General features: G+C 38.5%; 1 protein-coding gene across 2 annotated transcripts in view; it reads right to left on the reverse strand.

Annotated features, from left to right (window-relative positions):
• Positions 1-212: 212 nt before the first annotated feature.
• CXADR (CXADR Ig-like cell adhesion molecule) overlaps positions 213-27,636 on the reverse strand; it is a 34,875-nt gene continuing 7,451 nt past the window's right edge. The window contains exons 2-8 of one of the 2 annotated variants that reach the window (XM_039380524.1): positions 17,787-17,956; positions 16,924-17,128; positions 16,416-16,571; positions 14,382-14,504; positions 13,972-14,110; positions 13,441-13,627; positions 213-798 (exon numbers count right to left, since the gene is read on the reverse strand). In XM_039380524.1, coding sequence (XP_039236458.1) covers positions 757-798; positions 13,441-13,627; positions 13,972-14,110; positions 14,382-14,504; positions 16,416-16,571; positions 16,924-17,128; positions 17,787-17,956 — 1,022 coding nt within the window. In that variant the 3' untranslated portion in view covers positions 213-756. Of the gene's footprint in view, positions 799-11,393; positions 13,628-13,971; positions 14,111-14,381; positions 14,505-16,415; positions 16,572-16,923; positions 17,129-17,786; positions 17,957-27,636 lie in introns of those variants that run through there. The other variant, XM_039380522.1, reaches the window with a different exon arrangement.

Consider the following 27,636-nt stretch of genomic DNA (forward strand, 5'->3'; position numbering starts at 1 on the left):
CAGATTAATATTTTCATTATGAAATCAATACCCAAAGTCTCCACGTCGCAGGAGGCAACGAGGACCCCATAACCAGCCTGGTTTAAAGAGCACCTTCCTCTTCCCTCTCATCTCCTGCATGGTAAGTTGTGGACCAGGAGGAATAAGGAAGTGTCCAGACGTGAATTACCACAACACCTGCATTAACAGATCATACTGAAGCACGTGTGAACTGTAACATTCAAGTGTATTTTATTGAGTGTTATAAAATATATACAATCTTGAAACACAGCGCATTTCACACAGAGGTTGTAAGACCTTGTTGGTATCACTACAGCACTGAACAAAGAATCCACTTCCTATCAAATGAGCAGACCAGAGAGCTAGGAAAAAACAAAACTACTCTATTTCAGATTACAACCTCTTTCAACACGCTGCTGCTTAAGGCTATATTTGTGCTACCTGAGTTGATTTGGTTAACTTCACAGTTTTTTGCATCTCCAGGAAAGGGGTGGGGGGGAGCAGAGAGGATTGATGGTGCACACTTTTCAAAACACAAAAGTAGCAAGAAAAACGTTGGTAGTCGCTTTGTAAACTTTGCATCAAAAATATGAAAAAGAAAAAATGTGGTACTTACAAAACTGAACAGAGCCGACTTAACAATCTTGAATCTAAAGTGAGATCAAGTAAAAAAAAACCCTGCACTTCATTTCACAATGTACTTCAGTTTCACCATACTGGAAAGTCATGCAAAAACTGATGCCTGTTTCTTCATGTTTATACCACTGTTATGTCACCAATCTTGTGTGCGATGTCATACTACAAAAAGAAAGAATATCATTAATCTATATTAACAAGATGCTAGATACTCTCATATACAGTAATTAAATGCACTATTCAGATCATCACCCAACTTGTGGCCATTCAGATTAGAGTTTAAACCAGTGTCTCACAGCAAAGTGGTGCAGTGGTGCAGCAAACTGACACTCCATTTATTAGTGCACTGTAAATGAATGTAACTTTAACTTGATAGCAAAATTTCAGTATCTTCACAGAGGTTATTTAACAATCCTCGTGGATTTCCCAGTGCAGACCTACTATAGTGCATTTCTGAAGTACCTGTCAACATCTGCTAAGGTGTCTCTTTCCTCAACTGCATAACAGTAACCTGAATTATCAAAGAACCACACATTTTTGTTTTTTTACTGTTACAAACACTGTTTTCTTTAAGAATCCAGTGACTCATCCCAATCTGCATACTGGCTTGTTTTACCATTTCCTTAGAAGTCAGTTTTAGTTCCCTGACTATTTTTATTGACATTTCTGAGGATACCTTTTTGTTGCACAAAGATAATAAACAATTCTTTGTTCTAGCTACAGTTCTTTATCAGCTCTGTGAACTCCTTGACTTCTTATTCTAAGACTGATATTATAAGAAAAGTGGTAACTCAGCATTTCTGCCACCACTCCAAGCCACAAAATGCCGTTTCTACGTGCTGTCTGTGCTCAGCTGCTGCTGAGAGTCACCATTATTAATTTTGGAAACATAATATTCCACCAGAAGACAACTCTTCCTAATTAATAATCCACAAATGTATATGGATGCATTGCATTTACTGGTAACATCTCATTTTCTTACTCCCCCATTTCAGCTCATTACAGGCCTTTGTATAATTACACAAGTCCTCACAGATTTTTAAAACATGCCTCAATGCCACAATAGTTTCTCCATAAGGCCAGTAATTAAAACAAGTGACTCAGGCTACCTCTCTGCAACATCTCACTTTCTTCCTTGCGAACTGTCACGCTGCAATTAGAATTACACATCAAATAAAATCTTCCAGTTGCACACGACAGTAAAATGAACTGAGCCCCTTCCCAAAGCCTTGCTTGGAAGCGTAACTGGAATCAGTACCAAGGACTGCTTGGCATGAAACCAAGACCTTTGGCTTCTTTCGATTTAAGGCTATTACCTGGCATGCAAACCTGTTTCACAACTTCATTCTGGCTATTTCTTATGTAATTATTCTTTTAAGGAATACTAAGAGGTGTATTAATTGGCACTGGACGCTGAGGGGAGAAGTGTCCTTTCTGTCTGTGTTCCTGTCTTTGCACCATGGATAACACAACAGTCCTACTGCCCACCTCTCACATTAAAAGCCCTCAAACAGATAATGAGCTAATAATTAGCAAACATATGCTTTCTAAATAAATAGGCTGCTCCCCACACAGTTCATCCTGCCTCATTTTACTGGAAAACCCTGAAGAAACAGCGCTCTTACACACCAAAACGTTTGTAAATCCAGCTTTTCTCAGGGATAAGGCAGGCTTGCAAGCAGGGGTTCATGTAATCATGTGTCTCCAGCAGCACATCCTCTTTGCTCCCCTTCATGAATGAGTCAAGGGATAATTAACACACCTTGCTTACGGAGAAAATTCTGCTACGTGGCACACAGATGAGCGGGGATGTGGGGAGAGCTTTTGATGGTCCAGTTGTTTGGAAAAGCAAATGCTTTTTAAAATCTGATACTTAAATGAGCTAGGAAGGCAAAATGGAACAAATACAGCATAATCTGTCCTCCTTTGCCTGTGCTGCCCTGATACTTTCAGTCTTGATTTTCTTTTCCTTTCCTTCTCATCTAAGTACATCTCTAGCAATGAAAAAAAAAAAAAAGAAAGATGCAGTCTGGCAAGTGAACTCTAGCATGCAGCTAGAGGCTATTCATGCAGCTGTGATAAAGAATAAATAAATAATAATAAAAAAAATTAAAATCCACCCCCCAGTGTTGTAACTTATAAACAAGATGTGGTAAGTCCTTTGGATCATGAAAGGAAAACTATAAGTTAATAAGAAACTACTGTCTGCCCAGGTACTTGCAATCATAACCCCATTATGTTTAAGCTGGAAAACCAGGGGCCGGTTTAAACCACACTCTATGTAATGTAGTTTAAAGTGCCTAATGCCTAAAACAGAGGCAAGTGAGTGAAAATGGTTAGGAACAAAAAATATGATAGAAAAGGGCAGTAGAAGGAAGAACCCCCCACAAAAGCATGATCAATAGCAACATACCACACTCAGAAAAAAGGGAAAACCTGTCTAAAACTCCATCCTGCTTCAGCAGTGAAATCCATCCCGCAATCAGAAACAAAAAGGCAGCATGTGACAGAAAGAGGAAGGTCAGGCACCAATTTAAGTGGGAAGCTGTAGGCAGAGGAAAGTTGTACAGAACACCAAGCACAGAGCAATGTGTTGCTGACAAGGCCAATGATCCCAGGAAGGAGCTTTCCATCTCTCTGTGTGTATCTCAGCCTGGCAGAGTAAGCAAGCACACATGGTTAGACAACTCCAGTATCAGCAATGATGAAGGAAAATAACACACTGTATTCTGTATTTCCATTATCCTACTCTGAGAATACCTTCCAAGTCACCTGCAGTGAGCAGCAGGGAAAGGGTGGTGAGGGAGCATGAAGTGGCCCAGCAGAGTGATTAGGACAGCAGCCCACGTGAACACTTGGTCCTACACACTACTGAGTGGGAGCAGAGAGAAGCTGCTTCACTCCGAGGTGATGCCAAGCAGGCATCCAAGCTAGGATCTCTGACCAAACCTCTGGAGGGAAAGCACTGGCAATGGGCTTTGGGAGATCTTTCACCCTCAAAAAGCTGCATAATGAGATCTGCCTTACTATTATTTTTACTACAACTTGAAATACCCAAGGAGTGCTGTAAGTACTGGAAGGGTGACTGTTGCCTGGGCAGAATTAAAAACCAGCAAGCAGCGGGGGACAGAGACAACCACAGATGGCCTGAACAAGATAACTGTCTTTAAATACATCTATTTCAGAATTTTCTAAGACTATGAAAGAGGTGAAAATAAGCACTAAGATGGGTATCTGAGGAAGACTGAAAAGATTTGCCAAGGATAACTTTAAAAAAAATGACAGTGCAATGGGAGACTCTAGTTTCACAAAAGAACTGTTTCCACTCTAACAGCTATGGAAGACAATTAACAACGAGAAAACCTTAACATTAATAAAAATCACACAGCTGACAAAGCCAGGTCATCAACCCTAATCCTCCACTTCGTTAATCGGACTCCTCTGCCTTGGGATTCTTTTGTTGTTGCTTTAATTGCTGGTGAGTGAGCTTCTGTTAGCCATGTCAAGCACTAAGGATATCCTCAGCTTCCTTGCACATTCAGCAATTTCCCCCCATTGTACAAACCATAAAGCCAGCAGCAAATTAAATAGTTAATACAGTTGGTACAGAGCTGAGATGATGTCAGAATAAAATCCACGTGTGTAACATAACGACCCAGTTCTCACTGTCATGTTGGATACCCCACTCGGAGGGCTGATTAAAATCCCAGCTTGCTCAGGTAACACCAGGGGCAGGGAAATTATGCTGATTTCTAACAGGCAACAGAAAGCACTGTTGAGCATAAAGGCTCTTCTAACCCTCCTTCCAGCCCTTTCATCTAGGAATAAAGGATTTTAGTGGGTTGCCTGAGATTCCTGCCTGCCCACCCAGTTCAGATATGCATATATCATATTTAAAATAATACGCCTAAAATACTTCAAGTAGCAACACAACCCTGATTTTAAAGACATATAATTTATGTTTAGAACTTCGATGCCTTTCAAGTATGCAAGGCATACTGGCATGATCAGAATTGTAGGTTATCTGTACAAGAATCACAGTTTTCATTGTCTTGCTCCTAAAAGAACAGGCACAATTACGATCTGGGGATTTCTTTTTCCCCTAAATGAGTGGCAAATGAAGAAGCATTGTTGGTGACCTCAACTTCAGTCTGAGGAATACTGATATTTTAATGACTAACTCTAAGCTCTCGTCCATACTAGTCAATCAGGCATTGGCTACATCTTTTTTTTTTTTTTTTTTTTTGGTAAAAAAAAAGGATATAGAAGTACTTCCATCAGAGCAACAGTGTGTATAGATATAGTGTTTCTCACAACTGTTAAAACCTATCAAAAACTACATTCATACCTCAGCTGTACATTTCTGCAGTTTACAGCTTTTTATTAGAGCTTATTAAAAAAAAAAGTCTCTACAGATGCAGATTACAAGAATCATTTTCTCACCTAAATTTATTTCCTGAGTAAGCAACAAGAAAATAACCATCTGGCACCTAAGAAAGTTTCTTAGCTTTCTGTTGGGAAACATATTCTTAGCAAGTCACTGCAAAGCACAGTACAGTCAGTTGTGTTTGGGCACAGAAGACATGGAGAGAGGCTGCCAAGGCATCAGCCATGGGGGACATTCCTAATTCCCAAACATAACATTTATTACTTGGTTTCAATATAAAGCACTCATATTTCACCATAATTTTTTTTTTCCAAGTGGGCCAAAGACAGTATAGGAGACCACAGCACTTTACATTTTTTTTTAGAGTTCTGTTTTAAACACAGATGGCATACAAAGTCATTAAACAGGTTACCTAAAGAGGTCACCCAAACCACAACTCAAGTCTGAAGAGAAAGAAAAAGAATATTGCAATGCTTAAGCAACTTCATATTGAATTACAAAATACAAGGACAAAAACAGGGCAAGACCAAACAGTTCATTTCAAGCTGTGTCCTTTTAGTAAGTTTGAATTTTTCTCACGTACCAACAAGGAACAGGAAAGAATACATGAAAATAAAGTAATTGCAAGCTTTATTTTTTATCTTACAGCTGAGATGAACTGTTTCTGGTCTTGACAGTTACAGGATTGGAAGTGACATGGAAGGGCATTTTATTCATCTGGATAAGGAGTGCAGTGCTACCAGCCACAACATAAGCTTTTTGACATGTTCCACAAACCACCAGCTGTGCCCCGGAGTCGGCACTTTCTTTAGCAGTCACAAGCAGTTCAGCAGCTTTATGTATGTATTACCACCGTTTGCCTTTGTTCCTGGTCTAAGGGTATCGGTTTCCCTCCCACCTGAACTATTCTACTCGTAAACAGAAATCTAAAGTAATAATTTTATCTTGGTCTCCTACAGCTAAGTAAGGCACAGCACAAGTGTTCTGACTTGAGCTAAGTTTCTTAGAAACACCACCCACTCAGCTGCCTGTCGAGTCATCAGCGAGTGGCTGCTGCTGAGAGCTCTAATCAGAGACCTTAAACCCTGAGAACAAACACTCTCTGCAACTTCAACTTCCATGAAATCCAACTAATCCCCGCTGCTGTTCTGTGGGTAAAATATTACCAACTGACATGAAGCAGGGAGATCCAGAGTCCTGTATGGGATAATACACTTACACATCCCAGAGCAGGCCAAGTCACAAGCTATAAGAAGGTGCTACTTCACTTGTACAGCAGTAACTGGCCACAAGACACAACGGCTCGAGTTTCTTTCCCATACATGCGGGAACGTAAGTTGAAAAATGGACATAAGTGGAAGCTATTATACCAATGGTACTAAAAATTTTTTTTAATGTACTTTAAATGGTACTATAAGTTACTTTTATAGCTCTTTACCATGTGATTTAGTATTCCTTGATACCAAATTCTGAGCAAGCTGCTACCTAACCTGAGTGACAGGAGATGTTTGTGCCCTGAGCACCAAGTCTGGAGTGTTCAGGAGTCTACAGTTTCTTCTGTTTCTTTATACAGTACTGTTGGTAATAATATAACCAAATGCATCATATGCAGAAATTATGCACGGTAGGAAGAGTACAAGGCTCTGCAATTTAAGTAATGAAGGCATGCTGGCTATATGAGCAACTCTAAATGCAAAAAAGTTTTGCAGACTCTGAAAACCCCTAAATCAGATGTTGCTAGAAACCAGAGTAAAGGAAAGGCTCCAACAAGTTGGAAAGTTCGTGTGTGCTTCCAGAATCCTCATCCCTGGTACAAAACTCACTGCTTTTCTCTCCCCATTTTGCAATTAGGAAAAATACTTCAGGAAAGAGAACACAATACCCTTCAGGTACAGCACTCAACTTTCGTCCTGCCTGCAGCTCCCAGAGCCACAGCATCCAGCCCTGAGAAGTGGGACAACTGTCAATGCATCACACAGCTTTCTGCGCTTCCCAGCGGACAACGCTGCCTCTGGACGCTTTTTCCCCCCAAGAAAAAATTAGATAAGCAAAGATAAAATGATGTGCTTTCAGATGTTAATGTCTCTTCTAATACTGCCACTTTTTTAAACTGTTACATAATCCAGTTGTGTAACCAACACACTCAACTTCTCCGTAAGGCTGCTCCCCTCCCACCATCCATCAACCCTGGCATCAGAGAGGGCTCCTGTGTGAGTTGCACAACTTCCTTCGTTTCCCAGATAACATGGTACAATTGTCCTCCATCTGTTTCTTGTGCTAATCCACTAAAAATGAGGACCCAGACAGCACCTGCTGCCGCTTCATGCTACTGACTCTCCATATTCCAAGCAACCTGACCAGTAAGTACTTCAACAGCTGAAAGCTGAAGTCTTCAAAATGCCAACTTACAAGGGTGACAGTAACACTGACTTAATATGAAAATCAAAGGATCCTTAAAGGATCCCTGTTTTCAGAAGCTTGACTTTGAATGGAAGTCAGAAGCAGGGACGGCACAACCCTCTAGGCCAGTTTTCTGCCAGAGTGGGTATTTTAAAAAAATTAAAGGTTCATACTCTTCCCCTGATAAGCTGAGCCTGCACCATTCTGCAAAAAGCCTAAAGCAAATTAAAAGAGCAACAGAATTATCGTAACTCAAGTGCACACTTTTTTTTTTATATTAAGATGCATGTTGTGAGCAGTCACCTACAGTCCTACACAAGTGAAAGGTAGTTTTAAAATAATGAGAGATTTGGAAAGGTAGGCAACATTTATAGCTTCTTTTCATCCTACTCTTGCCTTTGCTTCTTAATCAGCTGTTTGTCTTACAAACTCTTTTGTTTTATGAATTTTACAGACAGAAAACAAGGCTAAGATGCTGTCATGAACTGCTTTCTAAAACAGCCTTTCAGCATTATCACAGAGCTTGCAAGAAATGAAGTTTCTCCATCCAACAAGTAAATTTTTGAGACAGTAAGCTCAAAGGACACAGCCAAAGATGTTCAGAGAAACAACCAACCAACCAGATAGACTTGAAGAAACTTTATCCAAGGCATTGTTTAATATATATACAAGGATCACGAAGGTTCTGTAGAACTACCACATGATGAGTGCCCTCTGTTCTTTCAGGACACTCAGGAAAGCTTGACATGGTTTGTTGGAATTCCACAGAGAAGCTGGAGGTACTCAGCTTCTGGTTCACGGTCACCTATTCTCAAAAATAATACCTGGAGCAGCTGAGGCATGCAAGAGCCATCTGTGACAAAACTGCCACCTTAAGCTCAAGACTTCCATCCTAAGTCTTGGCGTTGATGGTAAAAAGTGTAGGAAAAGTTTCTTAGAACTCTACAAAAAGAGACAAATCCGAACCTTCATTTTTATTAGGGTTTCCCTTTGTATTTAAGCATGATTCTTAATTTGAAATAGAAAAAACTCCTAAAGGTTTTCCCACCAGTACTTCAGATGCTTGTGCACACATGCATCAGGGGTTTTATTTACACAGAAAGAAGGGACTGGAACATCTGGCATGGCACAGGTACACATTAACATATGAAGATATGCATGCATTATAACACAAACATGCCTACACTAGGAGCAAATGTAAGCTAATTATACCTCCAGTGATATGAGAATTATACATGTCATTAATGCAAACAGAGCTCATGCTGGACTTTGCTTCCTAAAACTAATTATGTGCCCAAGACAAGACTGGAGAAATCACATTAATCTCAGGTAAAATGACAAGGAAAATAATCAGTTGGTTTGCAAAGCCAAGGGGTGCAGAGTATGCCAAGTCAACTTCCTTTGAATTGAAAAAGGTGCACATTAACTGGCAACATAAACCCAAGCATTTTATCAACAATGCTTTGAGTGCTGCAAACCTGCTTTTTTGAACTTTAAAAGAAAAAAAATAATCAGTTTCAGGATTTTTTTGTTCTACTGAAAATAAAGAGGGATGAAATGGAATCTAAAGTTCCTTTCAAGCCTTATGTTTTCAGAATGACTATTGATATCTACACTTAGATATCAGTAAGTGTATGTTTTAAAATATCTAAAGTTTTAGTTCTCTTAGGAATTAATGCGGGAGGGGAAAGCAATAAATAAAATGATTAATGCCAGCAGGGTATACACAGCCATATTTATTAGTTCACTTCCAATTACATAAAAGAGAAAGCTGAAGCCATACACAAGTGCTGCTTTAAAATAAAAGACAGACTACTGTTTTCTCCAACAGTTTTATTTCAAAAAGTACACAAGTCTGTCATGGAACTACAGCGTTTTAAAATTTTGAATTTTGTTTTTTTTTTTTTTACAAATTCACTCACAATACTCATATTTTAAAATACCATTCCCCCAAAAGTGTGAATATAAAACCTCATACTGAAATTCATATCAAAGTCCATGCTTTGTGCATGAGAAGTGTAATGTAACATCGTAACATTTGGGATTCCAGGAAGTTTTATTGCTCTGATTTCAACTGAGCTGTGCCTCAATGCTAGAGGACCAGTAACCAAAGGGTCCCATAAAGCACCTATCGAGTGTATAAAACATGGTTTAAGTGACACAAATAGCTTAATGTCTTTAGACTGGAACAGAGACCTAAAGTGATCCAGAATATACACTGCTCAGAACAAAACTAAAAGCTTGTCATGGAAACCAGCAGTATACAATATTCAGCATTACAGAAAAAACTTGCAATTAAGAAGTCTTACTTGCACTATTAAGCAGGAAGCATACATCTAATATGAATGCAACTATCCAGAGTTGATAAAGACGTATGCAATGCACATTTCTCTCAAAAGTCATGTTTTACCCCTCCAACAAGGCATTTCTGTGCACTATACAGTTTTGGAAGAAGTATTCATTTTTCAGGGAAGGAAGTTTCACACAATTATCTTTAAATACCCACTGCAGGAAGTTTATGAAGATGCTTGAACTGTATGGACAAGTGTTACGGAACCTCTACAGTATTACAAGTCTAACACTTTATTCACACCATGCTAAAATTGAGGGGTTTCTTCCTATATATAGTAGTCCTCAACAGGCAAGTTTACAGTCATGACATTAACTAGAGGTTTCTTGAGCTCACTTAAGAGTATTTACAAAATGGTACCGCCCTCCCTACCCCCTCCCCCTTTTTTCTTTTTTAATCAAATGAGACATTAAAAATGCCACCTCCTAACTGGTATATATCAGCTGCCATTACTTCCTAAAAGTGTTCTGTTAGCAGAGCTATCTGTAAGATTGGACACCTCACGTGTTTAACCAGTTCATCTCCTACACAGCTAGAAATCATTGTTAGACTACAGTAGCTGCCTTTGAGAATCATAATCCAGTGTAAGTGAACAATCTAGTGACAAAAGAAATAATTTATAATTTATAATACCAGTATTATGTTCTCATAGTAGTGTTCTATCCATCCAAAAAGGCATGATGATAGCAACTTGAGGCCAAGTTTACCCCAAGTCAGGGGTTCTTTATTTCAGATAAGGACTATGTCAGATTCTATTTCTCCTCTTTTTCCATGCAATTACATAAATAGACAGACACTGTCAAGGCTGCTAAGCCTAACAGCCAGGCTCTGAGGGCACATCACGCTGTCCTTCTGTCCATTTATTATTTTGCACAAGCTGACAGAGCATCAAGCATGTGTAAACTCTGCTCTGCTTGCTTTACTGAGATAGGTTTCTGGTTCTGAGTGTCCTAGGGCTTAACTGACTGTAAGTGCAGGGTCTCAGGCCAAACCAAAAGAACAAAACAAAACAAAACCAAACCAAAAAAAACAAACAAAACCCACCAAAAAAAACACATATGACCACAGATGGCTAAGAACCAAATTTAGTAGGTTTGCTGCCTGGTTGCTTAGGTTTATAGCTATCTCTCAGTCTGTGATTCAGCTTAGTTTTGTACTCAACTTGTATTTATAATAACTATACCCTTTTAATTAAGGAAGGCCTTAGTTTCGAGGTAAACAATCAGTGTACGATTAACATCTTGGAAGTCTCTTCTGTCACAATAATTGGATGCAAGAAGATGTCTCCCCATCTATTGTTCTTCAGAAGCTATGTTTGGCACACTTACTAAACCTATTATTTACCACACATATAAAAATCAATCATCCATCTCATTGGTACAACAACTGAACAGTTTCCAGGAATATAAACACTTAAATCATAATTGAAGGAGTGACATTTTGAAATACAGAAGAATACAGAGAGAGACACTGAAGTCACATCCAAAAATAGGCATGAAGAGGTATAAATAGTACATAAGAATCAAGAAATCAGATCACAGTGTCATGTTTTAAGAACTGTACCATCATCTAAGCACCTGTTCAAACAGTATGTTTAGGCACCAGAAATTTCATAAAAACTGAAGTTACAATCAGGCAAAGTTTATTGACAAGGCACACATGAAAGATAAAAAAATCTGATCTCTAACAGTATCAGCTTACAATCTAAAAAAGTCCCAAATGTGTAAAACTAGGTCTAGAATACTTAATAGCCATTCAAGTTTCTAAATTCGGTATGAAGGGTATGTTAGCATTATAAAATGGTTTGGGTTGGAAGATGACCTTGTACCAACCACCCTGCCACGGGCAGGGAAATTTCTTTACATTAATAGTGCCAGCCAAGGATTGTGCATCTAATTACAGATAGGACAAACATTTAGTAGTAAGCCAAAGAATTCATCACAGAACTATAAGCAGCTACAAAAAAGCAGACACTAAACCTAGAAGTTTGGGAAAATGTTTTCTCTCACACTGTTGCTACACACAAACAATCCTAACATCTTTCAACAGGCTATTCAGATATTTCCTTCATCAACATCAGTGCCACATACTATATGCTTTTAGAGTTTTCCAAAATACCTTGCAGTTCAACAACTATAGCTAGAATAAGCTGAAGGGACTCTCCCCCACCTGCCCTCCACACAGGATGAAGAAGGTAGAAAACAGGAAGGAAGATAAAATCCACAAAGAATCAAGCTGCACTAAGTTTTAAATCCAGCTTTCACAGGTATGTAATATCAGTTACCAGAAGCTATCAGAAGTCCTAAATACATGTGAAAGTAAGAGAAAGAATTGTTCTGTTTCTCCTGTATTGCTTTAATTTTGCAAAATTGGGAAGAAGCGTTTTTAATTTTGAAACATGAGATCTGCATGAACAATTCTGGAAAACTATTTGCTCTCAGCTGCACAGAACTCTTGCTCTTAAAAAGTCTGAACATTGGTTCAGAATATTTAGGGCTGTTGAAGAGGCAAGGAGAAATGAGCTTTAAACTCCTTGCAAATTCACACAGGAAGACATTAGCATCCTGAGTAAAGGCTGACTACTGCTTACATGTATATGGGAAAAGTTGTTTCCACAGTGATGTTAGAGGACAGATATCCAATACCAGTTACTTAACAGCTTAATAGCTCTCATTAAATCCCCATGGAGCTTCTAGGTAATTGGTTTGGAAAAAAAATAAGAGCACTGCCTTAGTATCCTAACAGGCGCTGGAAAATGCAAGGTACAATTACCTTAAAGACCTGCATAAAGATCCATAATTCATTCTTACAGTGACAGTAACAGCTGATTTATAGATCTTAAAGCTTAGGTACCATCACCAACAACCTGACAGGACCTCTTGCATCAGATAATGTAAGTATTAAGTCAACCTGACTAGAACTAGTTATTACAGAAAAATTCATGTTTCAAAGAGCTTGCAAGGTCTCCTGTCACACTTCCACTCACTGACATTTTAAATTCAGAGTAGATTAATTAAACTAATTGAACCAATTAAATAACTGGCTGCCCCTGAAATAAGAGCTCAAGTGCTCCAAACAAACATTACCAGATCAAAGAACCACATAAATATGAACAGAATTCAAAGTCATCCTCAGTATTTCAGCCCCATGCAACTACATCAGAGTTCAATATCAAGTTCAAATATTTCTGTTATTCCATAATTGAGGATAAAGCTACAGGAACTCTGAGAAACTCCATGGTCTAAATATGAAATGCTTTGTTAATTCTCCTTTGTCTCACTGTTACACATTCAGGACTGCACATTAGCTGACAGTGTCAGTGTCTCTTCAGTAACCTACCACAGGTCCAAATACCTTCAGTGTCCAATATTTACTTAGGAACTTCAATGCTTTTTGCAAATAGTTCAACTGTCATATACTAAAAAGTTTAAAATTAAATCTGAGAATTGGTGGCTTTTCAAACTAACTTGTTCATTTGCTTCAAGCACAATTTCATGCCAGTGTTTAAATGAGGGATGGAACACAGTAGTTTTCTCTAATACTTACAATGAACACTTTAAAAAACAGCTTTTAAATTAATAATATTTTATACTATCGACCCATCTTTGCTTTGTGCTGGAATCATCACAGGAACAGCTCCCATTCTACTTAAATTAGGTGCAGCTACCTTTGAAGGTGCAAAGGTTGGGTTTTGACCAGGAGCACGTTCAAAGTCTTCACTTGGGACTTGGCTATATGGAGTTTTGGTATATCCTTCCATATTTGAGGGAGACATTGAACCCAGAGAAGAGCGATTGCTGCCGATGTAGCTGCGAGCTGTTGAACTGCGGCTTTTTGGAGGTGGAACATCTTCTCTGAAACACACAAAAAAAGAGTTGCAGAACAAGAGTTCAGTCACCATTACTATGTGGGAGCTTACAAAACACGTATTCAGTTTGTTTCTTTCTATTCTGATGCAGCAGCCAAAAAATCTTTACGTCTTCCTTTAAAGTAACAAAAAATTCAAGTATTCATTGCCTTTAAAATGTTTACTGAAATTAGACATGACTACAAAAAGTCCTCTGACAAACAGTTAGCATGTTAATAAGCTTTCCAGATTAAGACAAATCTCAACTGTTAAGTATCTTACTTGCAGAAATACACATTTAAAAGTTAATCTTCCAATAATACTGCTCAGAAACCAGAGACATGTTGTTACCTGATATCGTGATGTACTTCTTTCTCATATTTCTTCTCTCTGTGCTTCTTACAGCAACAGAAGACGAGAAAAGTCAGTACAGAAAGACCCAGCAGAGTTCCTATAATAGCTCCAGCAATTATACCAGCTGTATTTACGGCTAGAATAGATAAATAACAATACTGTTTGTTAAGTGTCAAAGTTATAAGACCAACTTTCTTTTAACATTAAACCCAGTATGTTTCACATGATCCACGTTAATAGCACACCACTGAATCAGAGAAATGCTCAATCACACTCATTTAAAACAATAATAAGACTTGAACTGGCACCCACCAGTTACAGAGTGTTGGATTTGAGTTTAGAGAAAAAAAGACTATTCAGTTTTCATACACAGAACACTATGTGACCATTACACAGCAAACACTTACGAGGGGTGACATTCAGCTGAACAGAACATTCATCCGTGCCAACTCTGTTTGAGGCCACACAGTTGTATAAACCAGAATATTCTTGAGAGGCGTTTTTCAGAAGAAGCTCCCCTGTATCTTTATCTACAAACAACAAAAGGTAGAGGTTTATCATTTTGCAAAGTTTAATTCCATACACAGTACTACAGAATTATTAATCCAGCACATACATGAAATCTTAACTTAAAAATGCCATATTAAAGAGATACAGATAGAAACAAAAGCCTATCATGCTGTAAACCACTATTATTTGTAAAAGTCTGTTAGAAATTTATTCCACGGGATTTGACTTAATATTAAGCCTACTGACTAATTGCTCTGTCAATGGATAGGAAGAGATGCTACTCTCAGTGTTCTACAGCCTTGCATTACGTTACCTGACATGACTAGAACTAGCTATGACAGAAAAATTCATGTTTTAAAGAGCTTGCAAGGTCTCCTGTCGCATTTTCACTCGCTGAGATTTTAAGTGTAGATTCGTGTTACCTTCAGATGCTATGGCCAATTCTCTCAACACAGAATTCTATAATACAAAAGATGAACTGCACCCCAAAGCCACCACCCTCCCTCTTCTAAATCGATTCTACACAACCAGCTCAGGTGTCTTTAGAGCTCATGCGCAGCGTGAGGTGGATCTAACCCAAACGTGTGCTCCAATGGGTGACCAACTAAGTCCAGCTTAAGCAGATTCCTTAAGAAACAGTGAAAATAAAGAGGTTTTCCCCAGACTGTCAAAGCCATTGACAGCTACCCTTGTGAGATCCTACCAGGTGAACTTCAACTGGCTTTCATGCTTTAAAGTGCCAACAGATCTGCCATGAGCACTGTAAAAGACTCCATCACAAGAACAAAGCACCAGGCAAATACTTTGCTCTACCTGCTGAACCAGTTGTCTAGATTCTTGAGGACATGCTCAGTGTCCCCACACCTACATTCACAAGCCCAAAACTAACATTATTTTATTGAGTTACATGCCACCACCTTTGCACAGTTCCTCATTCATTCTTGTCTAGCACTGATATTGTCATTCATTTTTTTGTTACCATGAGACAAATTTGGGATCAACCATTCACTATCAAAACAAAAAATAAGAGATATCAAATAGCACTAGCAGGACACCAGTTCAAAATGAAGAACAGTTACAGGTTCTTCCTTTGTAGCTGATTTCTGGGGATCTGTGTTCTAAGATATTACAGATTCTAACAGACTATAGAAGCTTACAAAAAACTGGAGAAGTTCACAGAAGTCAGTTTTTGCTTGTTTTAAATAAAACTGAAGCCACATCTCAATTCCCTGAGGCATAAACTACAGGAGCATAGGAGACCCCCACGAGGAAGAACCAAATAACTTTTTGTTCTCTCTCCTCTAGAAATCCACTTTGTCTACTCTTCGATACAGGATGTCACTTTGTCCTTTACATCCTGTGCCACCTAAGTTAAAATATGTCTATTTGCAAGCAGATTCTTAAAACTTCTTAAAAAAACTTCTACATCTGCAAGAAAATCCTACCATCTCAAAGTTCGAGGTTTTCATAACTACAAAGGAGATCAAAAAGAAATGGTACTAAGCAGTACTCTGTCAAAAAAATATTCTAGAATAACTTTCAGAAAACTCACAAGTTAACTTCTACAATGAAGATGTCACAATAAAAATCTGATATCAGCACTGTAATAATTTGGAATCCATCAGTCAAAATTCAGAGTATCTTAACTCCATCCTTACAACACGGGTACAGGTGAGTATGATACAGCAGCCTAATGGTAAGAATCTCCACTTAAAGCTTGAAACGTTTCCCAGTATGAATTAAAAAAACAAAATAAACTCCCAACTTGTTTCACAGTCAGTTTTGTTACCCAGTGAGAGGGCAGAAGTGACATTTATCTTGACTACACTATATTAATACTAATTATGAGATGTTCACAAGTCAAACTAAGCCAAAAATACTAATACACTCTTCTTAAATATTTCAGAGTAATAAATCAAGTTTGACAGTACTCAGCACGGAAGTGGCAGGAAGTTCATTTGTGCCAGATACTCTCCTCCAGTCGTAAGACAAAAGTGGGGATCCTTCTTGTGATGCACATTTCAAGGTAACGTCTTTTCCAATCTCCTGTGATCCTTCAATGGAACATTTAGTTCTTGCTGGCTTTACTAATCAACAAAATATCATTGAATTAGTAACAGTCACAATCAAAATGCTTGGTACCTGTGTGCTAAAGATAAAGCTTGTGACACAAACCATTTTTATGCATGGAAAGATTTTCTATGAAATATGAACGAAGCACAGAATTTTTAAAAGTGCTCATTATTCTGAATATTATTCCCTTCTTCTCCCAGAACAGAATTATGTCCACCCTTCCCAAGGCCTCAATAACAAGTGCATCATCATCACAGATTCAATATGACTTTACTCAGCAGAAGTTTTCATTTTAGACATCGAAGATAGAACAGAATAAGCACATACAAAATGTCACAGAAAACTCAAGAAAATAAATTATCTTACCAAGTACAGTCAACTGTATTTTTCTGCTTTGAACTCCAGGAGCTTTCTTCACTTTGCACTGGTATGTGCCAGTGTCTTCTGCCTTTAAATTCTGGATATCCAATGAAGCATCACCATTTTTGGGATCATTCTGAGTAAATGCCATCCTCCCAGTCTGAGCACCATAATAATTATCATAAATCCTGTCGACAGCATACATAATTATCTATTAAAAAAAAAAATATGGTTCAGAAATCCACTTGGCATGCAAACATTTAAAATAATTTGGTCTCTTCATTTTCTTGACAGGTTCTTTCCATAGTTTTAATCTCAGAAGTATGACATATCCAAATACCTCCATCTTCAAAATATCACCACACATCTACCCAAGTATCAATATGTCAGTATTGACTTTTAACTGAAAAAAAAACGAAATCCTGTTTAGAACTGCTCTAATTTCATTCTGTAAAACCTATCTACTAAAAGAAATCTATCATATTATTGTTAAGGCTTCCAATTAAAGGAAAACATTAATAACTAAAAGAGTTAATATATTTAAAATTAAATCCTCATAAACCCGTTATTAATCAGGGAGATAATGCAGGTACAAAAGCAGAGTTTGCTTTCTGGAACTGAGGTGTACTTAATTTGAGAGTTCTTCATTAGAAGGCAAGCTTATAGTGAAAAATTTCTAGACATTTCATACTTAATCTGCTATTACAAAATTTCCACTATATTTCATTTGACTGGTGCTTCAAAGTAATTTAAGATCACAAGCATCCCAATCTGAAAAGGTAGAAGCTTAAAAAGTCAGTAACAAAACTTGCACATTGACCTACTCAAACAACTGAAATAACACTGTCCAAAAGAAAGTCTCTACTTACTATTTTTTCCTTCTTTTGATTATCTGCTGGTATCAATACCCACTCAATATCTAGTGGGCCTTCATCTTCCTCCGAGAGTTCAAAAGTACATGGCAACGTTACTCTCTCTCCTTGTGCTTTTTCAAACATTGATTGGTCAACTGAAGTTATAGTTAAGCTTCTTGTTAGACCTACAAAAATATATTTTTTTATGTTTTAAAAACAAGTCACACGCAGCTTTCACCATAAATGTTCTGTTATATATGAGTATATATTCAAATCCATCATATACTGTTCCTGTACAGAAATCCTGCCATTAGTCAGACTTGTCACTGTTGGAGAGAACCCGTGCAGATCCTGTTACCAAACACAATGCAGAGTCATGCGCTGCCTATTTGGAATCACATCCAACAGGCAGCTACATCTTTCAAGCCACACTTATTTTTTGTACAAATCAAGTCCCATACAAAGCTAAACTGAACATTTTCAGCAGCAGGTTTTCAAGTTTTTAGATAATCACCTTACCACTACTCCCTCAGTGCAAAATGAAAGTTTGGAACAGCCATGAAGTCTGCCAGGATAGACAGAATTTTTGTGAAGTCCTGGCTTAGATCAAGTGAATTTACTCCATCCTGAGTTATAAGGGCTCCTTTACCTACAGAGAGCAGACAAATGAATCCTTTCCAAAAATCTCAATGAGTTTTTTACATTTGTTTGTCCTTTCTGCTTGTCTTACTCCTCTAAAAGGGCTGTGTAATCCTTATCTGCGTGCCTCTAGGCAAAACATGTTTCCAAACAACAAATTTCCCTCAATTCTGCCTTGAAAAAGAATCCATATAGTGACACAGAGCTACTCAAAAGGCCTGAAGCAACATTCCCCTCTTTCACAACAAACTCGGGCTTCCCTTCTATCAAGTGTAGGACTTGCACATCACAGTCAGGAAGTGGAAAGTGTGCCTTTAGCTCGGTATGGAAACAGGTTTGGCACTGGAATATCCACTGTTTTGTCCCCTTTGCTGGGAACCAAGCTCAGATTTTCAGTCATGTTATGTGTGCACATTGCCAGACAGTCATGGAGATGTGACCACAGCCACAAGAGATTCAAGGCCACAAGGAGAGTGGAGAGTGTAAAGAAGATGGACTGCCTTGGTGAATCTGTAAAATAACAGCTTCAGATGAAAAAAAGTTTAAAATCATTATAAACAGTGCATTTGTGCTCTCACTTGCACTTCTCCATATAGTAGAGAAGCTGTAGTGCATTTCTGCAGTAGATAAATTCTGCTCTCTGTCAAGTCCTTGGATTCTCTTCCTGAAACCAAAACAATAGGATCTTTAACAGCTATTAAAAAAAAAATCCCTTAGAAAGAGAAATCACCTGATATACTGAATTCCAGACAACAGCCTGCAAAAAAAGACCTTCACAATTGTTAATTACAAACATAGAGTTACAAATTAGATAGGATTATTTTGTTTCCTATCATTCATGGTATTACTTTGCATGACATTACCTTCAGACAGGGTAATATCACACACACACACAAACCCCCCACAAAACAAAACACAAAAAACCCCCACCAACTTCAGGTAGGAAAGAGATTTAGGTGCAATGTCTCTTACCATTGCACATTGTACATCGGGATGTACATCTTTTCAAAGATAGCTCTAACAAGGTTTGTAGCACTCCTCTTTTGACCACAGTAAATAGATCTGAGCAACTAATTCTCTGCTACTAGCTGAATTAATACTGTTTCCTAAATGATAATGATGTCTGTGAATACATGCCACGAATGTTATCCCCACTTAAAGGATCTTTTCAGACTTCCAAGTGTAAAACTAGCCACTCTAAACCTCTTAAAAAGGTCATTTTACAGTGAATACATTACAGTGTAATCCTTAAGTTTGATCAGCTTTGCATAAACAAAGACAATACTACTAGCCATCATCTCTATAAATGGGTAGATTCACGTTTCCATAAAGCACAGTAGCAAATAATGCCAATTCATCATCTGTTTTTCAGCAACTTCCATATTCTTCTGTTCCCTTTTCCTCCACGGCCTCATTAGGGAACTGTAATACAATATTCTCAAGTTCATCTCCAAATTGCATTTCTGCTTTTTCAATTTTACTATATTGAAGAAATGAGATGGGATATCAAGTACAGTTTAGGGACAGATGATGAAATACATTATGATGTTACTTCCTTAAAAGCCTCAAATCTGTAACCCAGGAAATTAAAAGCTTTCTGAAGTAAATCAGAGCTCCTGCTCTGTGACAGCACCTCCACTTTCCCATCTGAAGTTCCATAACAAAAGATCACAGCACACACATCTCCTTCCCGCTCCCCACAAGGGAACCTGCTGAGGATTTCACAAACTGTTCAGTTATTCAGGTAAGAGCAACACAATGACATTTGCCTCTTCACAGTGGATTGGGAATAACAGAATTCATACCCTGGAGATGCTATGACACATCCCTACTACCTGAAAGTATAAAACCTCTGATTTTCAGTTGCTAACCTCCTGAAACACAACACAGCCAAAACAAACCAGACAGATGAGTATTCATATGTTGATTTTTTTGACTACTTTTCTAAACAAATTGGACTCCTACAATCAATGTTTTATTTCTCTCCCTCTTCCACCATCCCTTGTTCATCTCTTTGACAATTTCAAACAAATACAAAAGCAGAAATAACAGTCCTGTGCAACCAGAAGTCCCTACAGTTATTCATTGGTTCTGACATAGCTAAGAAGCATTAAATTCTTCAACTATCTCTTGCCTATTCATTGCCAGACAACTCCATGTGAGTATAATTTCAAAGCGGATGCTACACAAACTGTTTCTTGTTCAGGTGGCACAACACTGAGAAAGGGACGCTGAGAACGGGGAAGAAAAATTACGTTAAACGCTGGAAGTACTAAATTTCAGAGACACACTCCTAGGAAACTAGACTGCCTATCACACGGCAGCTTGCTTAAAGTGCTTTAAAAGCCAGAAATAGCAAACATTTCAGCTTCAGTTTCTGCTATGGCACTCATTTCTCTGATCCAAAACATACAAATCAACATAGTAACCATGTGACAAATAAAAGCAGAACCCAACAGCCTGAAGTGCCTTGCCCAACATCTATACAACATACAAAATTTTCACAAAACATTTTAAAAATGTTTGAATTTTTGAATCTTTTGAAGTCCAAGTAGTATTTTCATACACATTCACTGCATGCAAACATGTCAGTGAAAGCTAAAGCACACAAACCTCGGGATAGCACTCAAAAACCATTCCTGCACGTGAAGCTTGCAGCAAACATTAGCTGTTATGAGAGGTACTCAAACATTAGTCTGAGCCTTCTAATTCTCAGAGATTTTTCATAAATCTAAATTCCTTTCTTTCTGCACATCTCCCAACACCTCATTTTTACTATACTAGTGCTCCACAGTCTCTTTCTTACAGTAAGGACTCAAGCATATAAAGCTTTTTTACACTTTTTCTTTTGGTCAACACTGGCATGTAGAAGCAGCAAGAATCTCAATTAAGGGATGTGCCAAAGCTAGCTGAGTTTGAACTGAGCATTAGCAAGACAAGGGAGTGGCAGGTAATACTAGCTGGAGATTCCCTTCTGCAGGGAAGACACACACATCTGCCGCCAGATACGCTGGTGAAGGAGGTTTGGCCAGATTCGACATGTCAGATATTGTCAAGGGTCCTCCAACCTTATTATCATCACCACTATTGCCTTCCCCTCCCCCTTTTCCTTTTTGTTCTTTTTCCCCCTAACTATTACCTGCTCACACAGGCACCCATCATGCTATTAACAAAGGAGCAAATCAAGAGAGACTAGAAAACTCCAGGGGCAAAGAAGGACATGGGACCACAAGTGACGTTTGCTCTTCTTGCTCTTTTCATGTGAGAAGTAAAAGGCTTGTAGAGCCACATCCTTCAAGTTAAGGACTTGCTGCAGGATTGGCACTGCAAGCAGGGGTTTAATTTTTATGGCCACGAGTGCCCCTGAGAAACGAGGGCTGCCAAGTTGAGATGGGATCCACTTGACGACGGAGGTTAAGAACAACCTCATTGAATTTGGTGACAAGCCCGGTAAATGAGAGATCCACCAAGGAACAGTAATTGAAGCTTGCAGTTAAGGGAGGGAATAGAGATTGAGACATGTTAAGTACATGAGTCACGTTGCTGGGAGGAAGAAAGACCTGGGTGATGAGGATAAAGCATGTTGAAAGAAGAACCACCTAAAGCACCTGTACACAGAACTACGACACCAGAGTAAATAAGACGTGGGATACCTTGCATGACTGGAGCTTTGTCACAGAGGTGTACAAGCTTTTCTACAAAGCCAGGAAGGAAAGCACAGCAAGTGAACTGCCCTCTACCCGTAAGAGCAGCTGGAACACAAAAAGTTGTTCTACAGGATGGACAACAGGCTGGCTAAGAGCTTGTGGGTCAGGATTAAAGGAGAGAACCATATCGACAACATCACACTCTTCGTTACAAATCACCTGACTGGGGTAAAAAAGCTGATGAAGTGTATTTCAGCAATTCCATGAAGTCTCTAAAAACCACAGAGACTGGTTATCGTGGGACACTAATCTCCCTGACATCTACTCGAAGGGCAACACAGTAGGATACAAACAATCCAGGAGACTTCATTTCGGAGGAAAAAAAGAGTGCTAAATGAGTCAATCCCCATTCGATACTTTCTTGAAATTGCTTTCAAGGAAAAAAAGGAAGAACTTGCTGGGGATGGGATCAACAGAAATCTTGACTGTAGTGACCACAAAATAGTGAAGTTTAAAATCCTGAGAGGAGAGAGGAAGGTAAATCCAGCACCAACCCTGCACTTCAGAAGGGCAGGCCAACTCGTTCAGTAACTGGAATTCTGTGGGATCCACTTCTGAAAAGCAGAAGAGCTCAAAAAAGCTGGGAGGTCTTTAAGGACAACTGCTTCTCTTGTGGTTACAAGAGAAGTACATCCCAGCACTCAGGGAAACAATCAATCAGATCAATCAGCAGCTTGGACTAAGGAGGAAGAAGCATGATTACTAAGGGACAAATACACAAATATTGCCCAGGCATGCAGCGCCCCTGCCAGGGAAGTCAAAACACAACCAAAACTGAAAGCAGCATCAGACTTCAGTGTCACATGAAAACCTTCTACTATTACATGAGCAGTGAAGAAAGAAAAAGAAAAATAGGACAGGTGATGGCTGACACAGAGAAGACCAAAGTACTCATTGCTGAGGCTGTTTGGAGCTGGAATTCTGTAATTGCATTAAAGATCCATATGAAGCAAATGCACACAGTGAAAAGACATTTTCTCCAAATTTTCCAAAGCTTCACCTCCTTCCGTTTCCACTCAAATTAGGGAGACTCGATTTCTTTTCACTTCCCTAGTATGTTCCTCAAAACATGAGTGGATCAACTGTGGCATTCATCTGCCAGTATGTGACAGACATTTTATCAAGCTGTATTTGTTTTGGTTAGCACAGTTTCATGAATGACATTTCAGACCTTTTTCATACTTGTTTTAATACACCAGAAAGATGAGGGTTTCTCAAGTAACTTATCTCACTTATTCAAAGATGCTTAGCATTAAAATATCCAATTTCTAATTGTAGCAAATAAATCACAGCAAACTTTACACTCAGAAGCATTCAACAGATGCCCCAAAAAACAGTTGAAAGTCAACACAGAAGTACACTGGATCCAAATGCAAGTGTACTGTTCTCCAAGTATTTTGCAAGAAGAAAATGTGCCATATCCAGTTGGGGCAAACAAAAGAATGAACCTTTGCATCTGGGTGAGAAGAGACAAGCACCCTTCTTTGATGAAGAATAATGAGTAATATCCCTCATAAAAGTTTATAACAGAAGAAGGTAAGGGGTCAATACACAATTTGGATTCTAAGCACTCAGATTTGAGTTTCTTAATGTGGAATAAAATACTCTTTCTCTAGGAATCTGACCTAAAGAGTATTGCAAACTATATCTGTATGACTGTGCAGGTTCTACACATGATTTCTGAAGGGGTGGAAACCAGTATACTATCCTTAGAAAAACTCTTTCTTTCTGAATATCTGAACTTACTTTTAAATACCACTCAAGTGGAACAGGGCTTAGCAAACAATGTTATTATTAAGTATAATGTAGGGAAAATAAAGTATTTGACAGAATTTGATGGAAGCTGTTTTCTAGTATAAAAGAATCTTCAGAAGAGAAAGCAGACTTTACTACCCTTAAAAAAATTACAAGGGGACAAAGCTTTCTCCATTCCAATAGAGATACAAGCAGAGCTGTGATACAGACTAACAAATAACCAAAAGCAGATTTTTATTATATGAATTTAGTATTTTAGTATGCCTTTAGTATTATCTTATTTAATTGGGATACACCAAAATTCTGGATTGCTGGCTTACAGAAATCTAAGTGTACATCTAAATTTGGCGTGAATGTTTCTGGCACCAGATAAGGCCATGTCACAAAAGTGTTATATAACCCAACAGACAGAGTCCCTCCCTAAATGGGTAACAGGAGTGTTTCTACATAGCGTAAGAGTTGAGTTCAGAGATGCTGTCATACTTAAAGTCATATGTGACCCATCTGCAACGGAATCTGGAAAGTACTTTATTAGCAGACTCTCCAAAAAGTCACTTGCCAATACATGTTCGCAAACAAGAAAGGAGTGGCTGTAAATACAGAAATGCTTTTCTTCACAGAATGAGGTCCTAAGCAGCAAAGTGATGATCACAACCAGAAATGCATATTAGTGCTTGTAGAGATACAAGCTATAAAGCTCACTTAAGAGACACTTCAGCTTAGACTTTTCTTTCAAATACAGATAACAGATGTACCTGTGATCAAATCTTTTCACTGGGCAGACTTCAGCCTCAAAAACTACCTCCTCACCATCCCTATTTTACTTCCGAATACGCTTCTTATCCAGTTAATCTACATTTTCCAGCTAGCTGTAATGATTTTATAAGCAAAGTTCCCCAACTCTCTCCCTTCCTACCTTCACTCAGAAGCTCCACAACATCTTATTTGGAACCCGCACTTCTGAAATAAGGCCCCTTGGGACTGAGTGAGCCAACTTAAATCTACACCCTTAGCAAGCAGGGTGTACACACAGAGGTAGGTACACACTGCGAGTGCCTGGTGTTTCTTGGCACGATCCAACACAAAGTGTCTTCTGTGGCTGAAATTCCCACAAGCTGCCACCACCTCACAATCACCTCCTGCTTCCTCACAACACAGTGTCCCCAATTGCCAAAGGGAGCCTCTGCAAGGCAGGGTGCTGCTAGTCAAGTAACTGGACTAAAAGTTGCCTTCACAAAAGAATAAAGGGAAAAGAGTATTTGACATTACTGATTTAAGTGATTTTTGCAGCACCCGGGAGCTGAGTCACATCAGCACAGCCAAGATAGCCACAAGCTGCAGTTAACTCATACAGTTTATCACAAGCGAGTGCACCACAAACCAAATCCTAGATTTAGCAGGGAGACCCCCTGTCCCCTAAAGGCCAAAAAAGCATAAAAAAAAAAAAAAAAGCCTATCTTCAGATTTGGGTAACCACAGTTTCCACATCTTAACTCCAACAGGAAAAAGGAAGACCCAGTACAGCCATAGGTTTCAGAAGCCTGGGCCCAAGACATTATGAAGCTTTGCTGCCTCTAAGTCTCCACACATCATAAACCCTACAACTTCTGGCAATCAAAGCATCACCGTATAACAAAACATCCCAAAAACAGTGTCCCTGGTCCTGATGAGGTCTAACACAGTTTAGGGCAGAGTGAGCCCTGTTTCAGTTTCTGTAGAAATTGTATAAGACTTTGGAAATTCAGGCTGCGCAGCTTGTGGGTACCAAAAAGAGAAGGGAAATGAGTGAATTCCAGTTTTTCAAGCAGCTCTCATTGTACTTATTTTCTCAACTTTGCTGTTTTTCCATGGGACACATGACATGGAATAATACAAAGAACAGCCCCTAAAGAGTCTTCTTTAACTTAACAATCATTAGAGGAATCATGTTAATAAAAGAAGAACAGAAATTTAATAGAAGGATGAAAAAAACTCAACAGTTGTCTTCAGTTTAAAAAGCAAATCCAATAGATTTGGGCACTTTTGATGTGAGAATGAAACGCAAAAATGTTTCAGGACAGATTTCAAAATACATATTAGCTCAATACACATCCTATGCCAAAGAACAATTAACTTTCACGGTAACATCACCCGAGGCAAAAACAAGCAAGAGATCAGGGACAGGAACAAGTAAGCAATTGGTAATGAACTAACAAAAGCTAGATAATCATGCAGCAGTAAATAAAACAAGAAAAAGTCGCACAGCATTACTGCACCTACACCTATATAACCAAAGAGGCTTGATTTTAGTACATTACAATTTAAGAACTCTGCAAAGAATTCAGATTTTTAGGGTAATCCAGTGCTGATAAGGGCAAATCACAAAGCTTTTTCTAACAATAGAAGTACTGTCCTGTTAATATCAAGTGTTAAACAGTTACTGTTTAACATGCTCCACAGATCACATTTTTTCCATGCTTGACGCTCTAAATGTTACCATACAATGCAACAGTACAATTTTCATAGATAAGCACAGTTCATTCTAAGTAAAAAAACAAAAACAAAACCCCAAAATAAACAGACAAAAACAAATCAAAAATTAACAAACAATCAAACAAAAAAACCAAAACAAACCAAAGAAAAACAAACCAAAACATCTTAGCAAAACCAAACCTACCTCAAACTAACATTTTCAGGGATAATGACAGTAACATACTACATATTCCTCTACTTAAATCTCGAAAAGGTCCAATACAAAACAGTTAGAGAGAAGATAAAAACTGGTGTCTCTATACTAGCCTAAGTCCACTAGGCAAAAAACTGACTAATCCTCAAAGATACAGATTTAATATTCAGATGAAAGATGTTCACATCTGCATTTCAGACCTTCCAGGACAGTGCTCTCTCAACTATTGTCACAGATCATAGTGAAACTCTTCTCCTACGCAGAACACATGCAGTTTATGGAGCCAGAGGAAGTAAAGACAACCCAGGAATAAAAGCACTCGCCTAGGAAAGACGAGATCTGGCTCCAATCCTTGCTCCAACAGTGTTTCCTCCTTCCTAGTCCATTTAGTCCCAGACTAAATATAAAAACAGACCAGGAAACTAAATCCACAAGAAATTTCTATAGAAAAGATCTAGTTTTATATGGACAGTTCGTAGAAGCAAGATTTTAAATCCCCTTCTTGCACATTTTATCTCAGCTACCTCACCAGTAGCTTAAGGAAGCTGAACAACCAAACTCCCACAACTCTGGTTCAGTTTTTAGGACACTTTTTCCACAGATGGTGCAGCTAAAAGGCTTATGTGCATGGAAGAAGGTTCTGCGATAAACTACAGAGAGAAGGCTGATGACACAGCAGGGGCACTTAAAGCAAAATACAAACAAAAAAAAACCCCAAACAAAAAACCTCTACTCCCAGAACAAGCCTGGTAAAGTTCTACCACCTGGATAGTGAACTCTGCTGCTGGGTCTCAAAACAGCGGGCTTGTATTTCCAAACTTCACTTCTGTTGAGCAAACAGTGCAGTGGGGAAGCACCACTTACTCTGAGGTACGCTTACTTGAATTCACAAATCCTCTGTCAAATCACACAAGAAAAAAAAATACTAAAACAACAGTAAATAGGCTAAGCACACTTCTTCAAAGACAGGGAAAAAAAAAAATTCTTTCAGTCTGGATGCCTTCAGACAGCATTAAATTAATAACTACCTCCAATTCATGTTGTGTTGCATATCCATGCCCCAGTTTATAAGGTACTGCACAATTAAGCCAGAAGCTAC

The sequence above is a fragment of the Pipra filicauda genome, unplaced genomic scaffold (assembly GCF_003945595.2).
Source record: "Pipra filicauda isolate LSUMZ 115617 unplaced genomic scaffold, ASM394559v2 scaffold197_size1571708_pilon, whole genome shotgun sequence".
Lineage (NCBI taxonomy): Eukaryota > Metazoa > Chordata > Aves > Passeriformes > Pipridae > Pipra > Pipra filicauda.